The 13,236-nt window shown below is 39.3% G+C and overlaps 1 protein-coding gene across 1 annotated transcript; it reads right to left on the bottom strand.

Annotated features, from left to right (window-relative positions):
- Nucleotides 1-210: 210 nt before the first annotated feature.
- On the bottom strand, nt 211-12,337 carry fdxr (ferredoxin reductase). The gene is made up of 13 exons (XM_005721876.1): nt 12,317-12,337; nt 11,922-12,134; nt 11,440-11,537; nt 9,313-9,408; nt 6,330-6,452; nt 6,124-6,237; nt 5,876-5,977; nt 4,063-4,170; nt 3,148-3,232; nt 1,474-1,673; nt 1,222-1,393; nt 963-1,136; nt 211-456 (listed from the first exon to the last, which is right to left on the bottom strand). Exons 2-13 carry the CDS (start codon nt 12,001-12,003, stop codon nt 326-328), a joined length of 1,485 nt encoding a protein of 494 aa, XP_005721933.1. The 5' UTR covers nt 12,004-12,134; nt 12,317-12,337; the 3' UTR covers nt 211-325.
- Between the last annotated feature and the right edge of the window lie 899 nt (nt 12,338-13,236).

The following is a 13,236-nucleotide window of genomic DNA, read 5'->3' as shown; positions in this document are numbered from 1 at the left end:
AGTGGGGCAAAAAAGTATTTAGTCAGCCACCGATTGTGCAAGTTCCCCCATAAAACTCGTACCCATTATAGTTTGGTCTTGAGCGCAGCAGGTTTTCAGTCCTTGTTGTTTTCAGTCAGTGTGTTGGATTGGTAACAAGGTAACTAAATTACACTGTAGCAAATAACAGTTCCTAGTAGTGCCATGTATACAATAGGAATTAAATCAATGTTAAGGAGTTCAAATAGTCATTTTTATTGTGTGATCAATCAGTGAGATCCCTAAAGACAAGTGCAGTCGTTTTTTAGGTAGCATTGCCTGTTCACATGAAAAAGGTTTCATTCTTTCATGTCCAAGCCACGTGCAGCATTTCCTCCACAGTCAGTAGCTTTTCTCTGGGTTTCCCACGGGATTCACCTCTTTTCATTTCCACATTGTCAATCTTCTCCCAGTCTGAAAAAGTCACTGGTTCCACTCCTACAGAAGAGAAAAATCACATTTGGCTGTGGCTTAGTGGCAACTTCAGAGAACAGGATTATACAGACGGGTCACTGTGTGCACTGAGATGATGACGACATACCTCACTGCTGCTGTTGCTACTGATTTATGGCTCTCCGTAGCAAATGTTTTGGTGGCATGCAGGATTTATTGCTAGTTTTGTTTTGTAATTTTCTCTTTCAAATCTCTTTGCATCTTTGTTTTTTTTTTTTTGGTTTTTTTTTGCTCTTCGTCATTTTACTTCTTATGTAATCATTTAATGAACTTCACAATAAACACAAACAGTCACTTCAAACAGAATCTCTACAGCCCGACTTTTTGGTGACTGTTCCAGCATTGAGTTCATTTTCCCTTGTTTTTAGTCCAACTGTTTTTGGTCCACGCACATTTACTTTCATGACTTTATACTGGCTCATAGAATAACAGCACATGTCGAGAGCACAGTTATAGGATGTATTGTGAATGACAAACTAACATTTTTATACCTCTCTTTTCCAGCAGAGCACTAATGCTTTGTGATCCAGGCTTGGCAGCAGACATATCCAACGTTCCCGAGTCCATGTCCTCCAAAATGGATCGTGCAGTGTCAAAGCTATTGTTCATAGTGGTAGCTATGACACCTGTGGGGCCTGTTTTAAGCCAGCCGCTACAGTACAGACCTACAAAGAAAAATTGAATCATTAAATATTATTGAAGTAATAAAATATAATATAATGCTTGTTCTTTAGAGTGTTTACAGGGTACCTGCAGCCTGTTTAACGCGGCCCATGGTGTTTGGAACGATGGCTTTGCGGGAGTCAAAAGGCACTGATGGATCAATGGGCAGGCTCTTGTAGCCGATACTGCTGACGACCAGGCCGCAGGGCACGTCCTCCACTTCTCCTGTGAGCACAGCCTGGGCTCCGTCACCTGAACCCTGCTCACAGAGAGGATATCTGCTTTAAAAGGAGCAGCAGCACAGTGACAGGCACTTTTGGAAAACCAAATCCTGCTAACCTCCAGCTTGTTGATCGCCAGTCGGATGCCAGCTATTCTGCTGTGGCCGGGTTCGGCCAAAACTTCCACGGGGCTCCGGAAGAATCGAAAGCCCCAGGTGCGGGAGGCCTTGCTCCGTCTCTCCTGCTCCTTTTCTCCGGGTACCTCTAGGGCCGTCTTCAGCATCAGCTCTGTCAGACGCTTTCTGGGCCTCGGCAAGTCTGACACAGCAGAGATACTTCAGCTTAAAATCGCCCTGCTTTGCTTGCATTTATAACGTCCAAATTTTTAATCTTCCAATTTTTTTTTTTGCATAGAATAGGTAGTGAAAACAACATATACAGTGCTGTGCAAAAGTCTTGAATCATCCCTTATGTCTTTATATTTTGCTTCCATGGAGCCAGGACCTTCTTGTACATTTTAAAGAGCCTTTCTGAAGGTCTTTCAAAGTTTTTCTTTGAACATTGGCTGCCGTTCAACTTATCAATCTACAGCAGATGAACTGAATCTGAAAATCATATCCTTAAGAAACCTGACACGGCACCTGAGAGACGTGACCAATCAATGTTCTGTACTTTGTACCATTTCTTCCCTCTCCTTAGGAAACACTAGTCCCCATCTCCACCCCTATACTTGTTTTCATCTTAAGGGATAAGATGCTTTGTGAATAACTTTTATCTTTCTCCTTACTTAGTCTTTTGATTTTTAAAGGAAATTCCAACAAAACGCCATAATTTTAACAATCTTCTTAGAATTTTGTCACTAGCAGCTACTCTTATACTTGGGAACTTTATGGACACATGCTGTGGTCTCATGACTAGTATATGGCTGTGAATGCATGTGGGTTTTTTTTGGTTTTTTGTACATACAAGTGTGCATGTGGTCTTTCAGTAAGTGATATGTGAGTGTTGCTGTGCATGCACCTTGTATGTGCACATATGCACACATTAGAAATGGCTTTAAGGAACTGGTCTTTATAAATTTCCTGTAACTGCAAAGTTCTGATGTGCTGCTGCGACCACAGACTTGTCACTCCAGTAATGCAAGCTCAGCAGGCACGATTACAACACAGATAAACATAGCCAGCTTCTTTTACCATCCTTCACTGCTATTTATCACTAAAACGAAACATACGCTCAGGGTTATTTTAGCAATCTGTGACCAGAGTCAAGGTTATCGTTATAAATCTGAGAGTGCCTGCCATCATCAAAGAGGCCAGCAGCATTTCTCTGGCAAGGACGAGGCCAGCTTGGGGGGGGGTTGTTGCACAATTCTGTTTTGCACCCTAACCTGCAGGTTCCCACACAACAACAACAGAAAATCTTTCAAACTAAAGCCAGCAGCAGCAGCAGCAGCAGCCTGGGCAGGTTGGCAGTTTCCATTCACCTCACAGTATGTATAAGCTATACGTCTCAGCTGGGTATGCTGTTGTTAACCACAGCTTACCTTTCTTCCTTCCTGATGGCGCTTTCAGCAGTCTGAACATGTGTTACATGCACATGTAGATATCTAACATGTTTTCACTGCTCACTTAAAAACACCAGGCATCTTTTCCAGCTGCACCAGAAAAACTAAATACACTGAAATTTACAGATCTTAAAGGCAGACGAAACTATGTAAACATTTATTGGCTTTAAGAACACAGCAGGTCAGTTAGAGGGGAAAGCATGAAGATAAAGCTGCATGTGGTCTCACCTTTAAGAGCCTCTTTGACTCCATCAAAATCCGCCGCCACCATGTCCGGCCTGGTGTCCGGCAGGTTCACCATTTCTCTGAGCTCCTGTAGAAAAGGAGCATATGTTATGGTTCACTGGGCCAAATTAAAGCATCATTCAAAACATGGAGAATCTCTTTTGGTAAAATTCTGGTGAAATTATATTTACTGCAGTACCAACAATGACAGCGAACATATAAGAGGGGTGATGATCAGACAAGTTTGAAACAGTCTGGCAACAACAACCAAACTGTTCATTTTACAGGACGAACCTCTGATTTTTCAGGGTGACACTGAAAGACTGAAGAATAGTTCAAATAATATAAGCGGAAAAGAAAATAATGTGATGTTGGTCTTGTTTTTTTCACTTTAAACTACAAGATAAAGCTACTCCCTGCAGAGGACACATTTTCTACCAACCTCAGCAGTAACATTACAAGGTCACTGACCAAGTGTGCATGAAAGTGCTCTGGCTTTCTCTCATATTATATTTTCCATATTTTTATTCTTTACTCTTGGACCCAGCTGTAGTAACTTTTAATAGTTAAATTGTTGAATTTTTTTACCCCAAAATGAAGTGGAATTAAAAAAGCAAGCCAAAGCTAACACGTAAACAGGTCATTTAAAAAAAATGCTAAAAACAGCTAAAATTAACAATAAGCATTAGGCAAAGATGCAGATAAAACAGTTGGTTAACACTTGCACAGTGGCTAAAAAGTGCAGTTTGTACCACTCCAATGGATTAAAATAAAGCCTTCTAATAATATTCTGCGTGTCTGTGGTGTTAAGAAACAGGTTTTGGAAGATGCGGTGTGGAGATGAATGGTGACCTGAGGAAGAGGCACTAGAGAACATATTATTCTTTCCTCTTGTTGTCTTTTCTTTCCGACACACACCTTGATTGTGCAAGCGATCTGAATGGGTCCTCTCCTGCCAACTATCAGCACCCTGCGGACCTGGCTCTCTGCCAGAGCCTCCAGTGTTGGTTGTGTGATGTCAGTTTTCTGCAGAAAAAGTTTGACAAGTAAATTACATTTTCAGCTGGAAAACTGAACAGCTTAGAGAGATTTTTTTTTCCAAGTGATTTGATTTCTATTTATTGTTAGCTCATATTGCTGGTTAACACAGGAAGTTTGACTCACAATTTCTTGGACAAATACCCAACTTTTGTAATTTTGCACCATCACAGGCGTACAGACACATTTTAAAAACAATCAGTCAATATGTGATTGATTTTAATTCAGCATGTAACTTCTTTACATTTGATGACTGCCTGCAGTTTAGAACCAACAGACATCACCAAATGCTGCGCTTCCTCTCTTGAGATGCTCTGCCAGGGCCTTTTTTCTTTTTGTTTTTCTTTTGGATTATGCTTTGGGCTTCACTTGTGAAGTGCCGACCAATTTGCAGAATTTGACTAACTGAGCAGTCAAGTCATCGATAAACGTTAGCGATCCTGTTCCACTGGCAGCCATACATTCCCATTCAATAATGCTCCCTCGGTAGAGTATATAACAAATATTATGGTATGCTTCATATACATCATTTCATTTAAAATCCACTTTATTGGTACACAGAGGCAAAACTACAGGAACTGTGTCTTTGTCCAACAAATGTATGTGAGCTCTTGTATCACCTTTTGATATTTGTATGCCCAATTTCCCCACTTTAGTCTGACAAAGCAGCTCATCACTTATTTATTCCAAACAAAACAAATCAAACTTCACTATTATAACTGACACCATGGTGTCCTACATCTACCAGTCAAGTATAAAAGGTCACTGTCATCTTTGACCTTTAATTTTGTGGTTATCAGTGGTGCTTTTGTATGAAATGACACATCAGAGAAACTTGAAGCTGATGAAAATGACTCCACTAAAGTTGACTTTTCTCAGAGACTGTTAGTTCAGTTAGACATTTTAAAAGACGTTAGCTGTGTTTCTCAGCCCTAAAAGCTTCCTGTGGTTACCTCCTGTACATCCTATGATGTCATGCAGGCTCAGAGATGCTAGCTTAAAAAGCCAAACTATGTTTACTTAAACTGAGCCTGAGCGGGTCAGAAGCTGCTATTAGTACAGGTCCCAAGGTTTCAAAGGAAACCAACTGAAATTATTAACAAAGTCATGCATTTGTCTCATGGTAAAGAAAATATCTTCACTATTTGAAAACATTCTGACTTCTCAAGGTGCACGACCCTACAATAATACATTTTACATAGCCTACCAGCCTTTTTAGGGGCTCTTACTTTCCCCTCATGTTCTTCTTCAGTCACGTTTGCCCATTAATTCTTAGTGTCAGGTGGAGGACTGTGATCAGGAAACTAGAAAGGTCAAACTTTACTTGTCAAAACTAGTGAAACTACTCTGTAGCACTATTTCTTATCTTATCTTCATCTATTGATGATTTTCTGTTCAGTTTAGTTTTGTTTTGCATTCTGAAACAACAACAGATAAAGACACAACATTTCTCCATTTGGCTTCACGCTGATGCAATGAAAAACAAAAATATTTTTGAGGTTTCAGCAACGGTGTTTTTGCTTTTCATGCCTAACAGACAAACAAAACATTTGTGATTATTTAAGCAGATAAAATTCCTCAGCTTAAGTGGTTCTTTCATACATCTCAGAGCACTCAAGACTTGCTGACTGAAACATGTCTGCTCTTACTGTTTTTGTTTCTTTTGTTATAAATTTACTGATAACCAACTCGCCTTTAAAATGTCGATGGGAGATAGCAGAATTCTTGCTACATCCAAGGCCACGTTGCCTTGTCCCAATATGACTGCTGTTTCACAGCTCAGGTCTGGACTCAGCTGAAGAAAGAAATCGAACGGATGAGACAGAGAAGCAGTTTCACCTGACAGTTTTTCTTGTGAAATGATCTAACTTTGTTGAAGCTCTTTTTGATGGATGGAAACATCTTGTGTGTCTATGTGAAACACTTACTTGGAAGTCTTACCTCTCGACAGCTGGGGAGTCCGTTGTACCAGCCCACAAAGTCTTTGGCAGAGTACACACCAGCCAAGTCTTCGCCCGGTACTCCCATGCTCCGGTTTCCCTCTGCACCATAACTCTGTCACACAATTTACAGAGTTCAACAGAAACAGATGATTATTTTTCACATGTTTAAGGTGAAGGAGCTGTAGTGGGCTTTCACATCCTTACCAGTACGACAGCGTGGTAGGCTTGCTGCAGCTCGGTGATGCTCACATTCTTGCCTACGTTCACATTGCCATAGAAACTGCAGCGTGAATGCTTGGCCGTTTGCGTGAATGTGTTGATGACGTTCTGAGGACAAGAATCGGTAAAATTTAAGTTAGCAAGCTGGACTCTCCATCTGTATTTCAACTCCACCTATTATGGGAGTAATTCTCTATCCAGTGGTTAATGACCTCAGGACAGCAGATGACTAAAGTTTGTTGGGGTAAACTCTGCTTCAGATTCGCTCTCAGTTCTCTGAACACTCTGGCTGAAGTGAGGGCGCAGCCTCAAAAGAGTTTGGCAGGAGATAAGACGCATGACGTCCACGCTCTATCCGTGAATTCGACACGCCAGCACCTGCTTTTTACACATCTGTGTAATTAGAGACCTGGCGCGAGCAGACATCTGTGTTCACACATGCAGGTCTAGTTTTTAATGCTGCAGTGCATTTATTTACAGTGTTATTATCTATTTCTGGAGACGATGCCTTAATAACTATGCCAGATACAAAAGCCAGCAAAATTACGTCATGTTAGTTTCAGTTCAAAGTGTTTACCTGCATTTAGAAACAAGTACAGAACAGATCACAGAGCCCATTTTTTTGCATGTTGTAAGAACAAAGAGTTCATAAAGAAGTTCTAACGTCTTCACGATAGAAGGGCTGGAGGAAAAATGGATTTCCTTCACTTCACTGTTTGCTGACAAAGTGCAGGAAACTGACTGATGACTATATAAATAAAACTGAATTGAACTTTAGACTCAGACTGTAATAAGAACACAGCTCAATGAGTGCAGAGGTTGCCACCTTTCACCTCCCAGCTGCACTGAGATATGGAAGAGAAAACATGGTAGATGGGACAATGTTAATTATCCTCACTGTAATTTTTAAATGCCAGTTTTATTTCATAATAAATACACAATAATATACTTTCATTTGGGTGAACAGTCATCGGAAGATTTCAGGAGACAAAAGGCTGATGTTGGCGATGAAATGTTTGCATAATATTAAAAATAATAATGATGGAAGGACCAAACAATCTGTGAGAAGTGATATTGAAAATTCACAAATACCAATAATTCATTTAACTTTAGACATTTGTGGTTGTTCAGACGCTACTTAGACAGTAATGATAATCCTGTCTGAATATAGGCGCCTTAATGGAGCTGCTCATATGGATCCTGCTGCTGTATGATGCTGCATATATTTAATAAAGACTCTAACAAACAGCTTTAAGCAAAAACACAAATTCATCTTTTGATAAGCAAAATTTTAATGCATTAAAGGCAACCTCCAATATATTTGTGCCTTCTCCAGGACTTGAATTTGCTTCATAGATGAATGTGGAACCCAGTTTTAATTATTATTACATTCTTGAGTTGTCCGTGTGGCTGCTTTAACAACTACAATAACATTGTTTTGAACTCTCAATAATGCTTATGGAGCCAATGTTGCTTCTGAGAAAAATCTGATGTTAAGATTTGGGATCAGGAACAAAAACAAACAAAACTACCAGAAAGAGCAAGACTGAGCTTGAAATTGTCTCTACAACATCGCCTCTACAGATAACCACATACGTGGAGACAGACACACACACATGCATCGCATACACAGCTGTAACTTTCGCCCCGTTTCCCTGATGTGCAATAGTACCAAGTGCAATTTTTCCTACTATGACAAAGCATTTTATTCTGCTTTGTACAGTATGTTATTCTATTTTATCTTCTATTCTGTCGTGTTTTTCTTAAATCTTACTTTTCTTTACTTGTACTTTTTGCCGTGAGCAGAAAATTTCCCACGTGTGGGATTAAAAAAGGTTTATCTTATCTTATTACATTCAAACAAATTTGACAGTTAAGTCACAGGACGCTGATACTTTTGGCTGCCATCTTGTTCACATGGGTTCGCTCCACAGGATTTGGTAGATTTTTATGCTGGGTACCCCTTCCTGACCCAACCCCCAATAGATTTGTGTCTACTGGGATCAAACTGGGGATCTTTTCCAAATGTGTACACCACTACACTATTGGCCCACCACTCTCTTACCTTTATGATTAGTGGAATTAAAAGCAGTGAACAGCTCAGCAGAAATATCAGACCAGACTAGATCGATTCATGCACTCACTCATGTGCTTTAAAGATGAAATCAACTGCTGCTTCACAAGAAATGGTTGCACGTCACCGAAAAGAACCTTGTTGTTGTTTTCGCATGTTTTGCCTCAGTATTGACTGAACAAAGAAGACACACTAGTGATTTAAAAGTCTTGGTGTATTACTTTCAAAGTAGTATTTCTGCTGAGCTAGGCTAACCACATCTCTAACCACGATTATATCAGACATGCAAAGGTGACATTATTGGTTGTGGGAAACAAAGCGGACAGGTCTCGTTATTACCAGTATTTATCTGTCATTATATTTGCCAGCATGTTGGGATGTGTGTCCTGTTGAGGGTTGCATAATATTGCTTTTGTTGTTCAGTTACATTTTAATGAGTTGGGTGTGATGACATGGAAATATAGCGAGCTTCAAACACTGCATTCAACCTCAGACATAAACGTGATAACACCCTTTCACTGTAATGTTATTCACACTTCTAATGGAATTTCACTTCACTGACAGACTTATCTAACGTGTCTCTTTCTGTTGTGACTGGTCTGCATTAACCACTGACTGGTTTTTAATTTTCCATTAACGGTACCACAGGTGGTTACACAGTCTGGCGAAACTAAACAGACTTTAAGAAACGGGTTTGTCTGAAGAGTTTCTTTTTCCAAAACAAAACTAATCCCTGTGTTAAAAGATTTTCACTGCATCTGGTGTTAGAACTACTGAGGAGAAACTGGACTAATTAAATGAATCTTTTTTGTCCTTTTTGCTTAAAAACAGGTAATATACAGAAAATGGTTTGAGGCAATTATCTGTTCTTTAAAATCTATTAGAGGCAGACACCTTGACTTCAGGATGATCTGGGGCCACTCCGAACCTGACCAGGCCAAAGGGGACAGGCAGACGCTCATAAATGTCCACCTCAACATCTTGGCGAGCCTGAGAGAAAAAACAAACAAAATCCAAAATATAATGCGTAAAGCTTAAAGTGAACCGTTAATAAAGGCTTTAGAAAAAACAGAAACAATATTGTGTGGTTACAAAACTAACTGGAATATCTTTAGTTTTAGTCTTGAAATATTTTCAACACAGCCCAAAAATAAAAACCCTCAAAACCCAAAAAAACCACTAAAAATTAAATAATCTAAATAATTTTTTTAAACAAACCAAAAAGGATTGCTTGTTCGTGTCATCTCTCTAAAAAGAACACAGCAGCAGAGCTTAGAAAATCAACCACAGGACGTCTGGAATAAGATCCTTTGGAAAGATGAGGTCAAAGTGTAGATGCTTGGCATTAATGCATGGTGTGATGTTTGGTGAAAGCCAAACAACCACAGGGTCTCAGCACAAAGACCTCAAACCAACTGTTAAGTTGGTGGTGGAGGGGTGATGATTTAGGTTTGATTTGCAGCCACCTTGCCATAAATGAGTTAAAGTATGTTGTGCTGAATCAGACAACAATTAATATATGAACTTAAAAGCATATAAACACAACATGAAAAACATCAAAGAGCCACAGTGCTGCATGGCCAATGCACATCGTGTTGCTGTGTGTGGGGGGCATAGCTTGCAATGACATAACCTTGGGCTCAAAGACACAGCATACCCTGCAAGTTATTTCCAGTCGTATGTATGAGCATGTGCTCAGTAGGCAGCTCAAAGGCTATATTTTGGTTAGTGTGTGATAGCGTAGTGGTTTTGTGTACTAAGCAGGGAGAGGCATGCTGGCCGGATTTGGAGAAACTAATGACACACAAACAAATTGAAAAATTAACATTTAATTAACACACAACTATTGGGCAATAAATTAGTAGTCATTAGCAAATTCATTTAGAATTGGACTGCAGCTATTGATTATTTTAGTAATTGAGAATTCTACTTATTATTCCATCAGCTGTAAAATTGTATAAGAAATACTTCTGTCTTATTGTTGATATTCCAAGTTAATTCAAAATGTTCAAAATGCTTTCTTGCATCGATAGGAGAAAAAAAAAAAGATTTCTGACTCTATTGCATCACACAGATGAGGTAGATTTGGTGTTTGTTCATGTGCATGTGTTTTTTAACAAGTGTATGAATGTGTGTGTGTGTGTCTTTGAGTGTGCTAGTGAGTGAGTAAATATGCATGTCTGTAATCTTTTTAAAGAGTATGCGGTGTCCGCACTGAAGAAAAGAGATGATATCAATATTCTCAGAACTGATGCAACGTTTCCTGGAGCAGAAAACAAATGCTATGATGGTGCATGTTCTAATAAGCCACTGTCCAGTCTAACAGCACCAATTACCATTAAATTAACATAATTTATTTAATTTAATCTAAATTTTTTAAACCTTGAAAGAAATATGGTCTAATACACCTTACCACCCCCCCTACCTCCCCACCTTTAGACTCACCCCTGCTTGCTCTAGGTATCACTGTGACAGAAAGTAGGAAGGCTGCTGTCAGTCTTCAGCAAGCTGTGTAATTTAAACACTGTGGCATACTAAATTAAGAGTTCACCTACAGTTACCTGGTAGATTTCCCCCCTGCTTCTTAAGAACATAGCTTTCCTTTCCTTTTTTGTAAATGTGTTCCCCCCCCCCCCAGTAAATATGTTTTTCCTTTTTCCTCCACTTTGCCCAGTTTTTTTAAGGACATCCTGCACACACTGACATCCCGCACACACTGACATCCCTGCCGCCCCATCCCTTGGGTTAGCTGCCTTTTTAAGTGGTTTCTTAAACAAAAGCACTTTTTGAAAATGTTCAGGTATAATATGTGGGCCAAAAATGAGAGTTTAAAGAAAACTCTTTAAAAAGCCTGCTGAACTAAGACACCGCTTTAAAAATGACAAGAAGGGCCAGCTCATTGGAAGAACATTAAAAAGAAATCAAGGGTGGCTCAAGACTTTAGCACAGTACTACATATTCAGATATTTATCAGTATTGCCTACTATTACTCCTGTGTCTGTCATAACAAGCAGTCCATACCTTGATTAGATGCTGTGCTGTGTAGAAACCTGCTGGACCGCTTCCGACAATACACACCTTTGGGCTGCATGAGGACAATGAAGCCTTTCCACAGCCGCCTGCAAAAACACGTGACAAGTTCACGTCTAACTCATTGGAGTTGCAGCAAAACAGCAAGGCCTTAGTTTGAATTAAATCCTCTTAGTGAGCTAAAGGGTCTCAGTAAGCTAAGGCAGTGTAGTGTACAGCTACAGCCTACAGTGTTTTAATGAAAGGCTAGCAGAGTAAGGCATGCAGTTATACAGTATTTTGTTTTACTGATGCTCAGAGTTGCTTGATATATTAAGTACTGCTGAGTTAAATCAGCCTGTTAAAGTTTCTTCAAGCAGGTGTGTAGATCAGTCGATAAGAACGTTAAGTTGGCTAAATTTTGTTCTGGGTCTGGCACGCGTCCACACTGAATATCAAGTGTATTACGAGTAAACATTTCCTGATTACCGCACCTTTGTGAAGTCGCGCTATCCATCCACCTCCTCCTGAGGTCCACAGCTTCAGCTCGGAAAACAGCAGTTTATGAGCGCCCATAGCTTCCTGACTTAGACGAGCTGCCTCGTTTTAAAGCATGAAACGCTTAAACCCTCTCCGTTGCTTTCCTTGACCGTGGTGACCAGCTCTGCATAGCTGCCTCTCCTCTGAGCTTTGGACACTGAGCAGCGCTGAGTTCAAAAGCCAAGGTGGAAAACGCTTATCTTTACTCTTCCTTATATTTATTTATTTATTTTTAAAGCTTCGTGTCCTCAAATGGCTAGCTAATGCTAATATCGATTAATTATTTTACACATATGCACTTTATCACGTAAAACATCATTACCATAACAAACTGTTTTCAAGGCTGTACCTTGCGTTACGGCCATAACAGTCCGTGGGAAACCGGCATTGACAATTAAAGTTCCACAATGACGGCGTACATGATTAAGTATACATTTATTAGCGCCTTCCATTGACTTTTACACGTGACTGTCAGACTTACTTCAAGCTATGATATTGTGAAATGATGGCATTTATCTCAACCTTGTCTTAACAAAAATTATGAGTTATTTGTAAAGGATCGGAAAGGAACTATTTTACCCATAAAACTATATTGAAACAGTGATTGGTGAAACAGGATACTTAGTGACCGCGAAGTTAAAGAAACCAGGCGAACAAAGCATTACACATACACAACACAAACAACAAAAAATATAAAAAACTATAATAATACCTTACTACGCGAATGAAAAGGACTAAATTCAATAAATTTGGGAGTTATTTGCTGTGGAATCTTGGATTTGGAGTGGGTTATGGGATGATTAGTTCCTTCAGCGTTAAAAGTAATTATAAGCACAATCTTGTACGTTTCCTTTTTACTTTTGTATGTATGTATTTATTTAAAATTTATTTTTTTAAATCCAAATAAAGTATTTTTAGTCATGATTTACCTTATAGCTGGCAGCTGGTTGTTCAAGGCTTAAAACTGTTTTCTTTAATGGAGAAACGGAATCGCTTTATTGAAGCTTTTTTATGCTAGTAGGTACCAGTGCAATGTAACTTAGAACATTAACTCAAATACTTTGCTAAAATATGTGTTTTTTATGTAGGTATATGTGTCATCCTACTTTCGGCTTCTACTCCACTGTTTTGGTAACTACTGTGCTTTGCACAAATTACCAAATTAATTAGTTCACACCAATTAGTTAAACTGCAGGAATGTCTTAAAGACATAAAGACCTGGATGGCCGCTAACTTTCTGCTTCTTAATTCAGATAAAACTGAGGTTAT

This window comes from Pundamilia nyererei, unplaced genomic scaffold (genome assembly GCF_000239375.1).
Source record: "Pundamilia nyererei isolate P.nyererei 1_Seehausen unplaced genomic scaffold, PunNye1.0 scaffold00005, whole genome shotgun sequence".
NCBI classification, from domain to species: domain Eukaryota; kingdom Metazoa; phylum Chordata; class Actinopteri; order Cichliformes; family Cichlidae; genus Pundamilia; species Pundamilia nyererei.
This window is presented reverse-complemented; position numbering and strand designations above follow the sequence as displayed.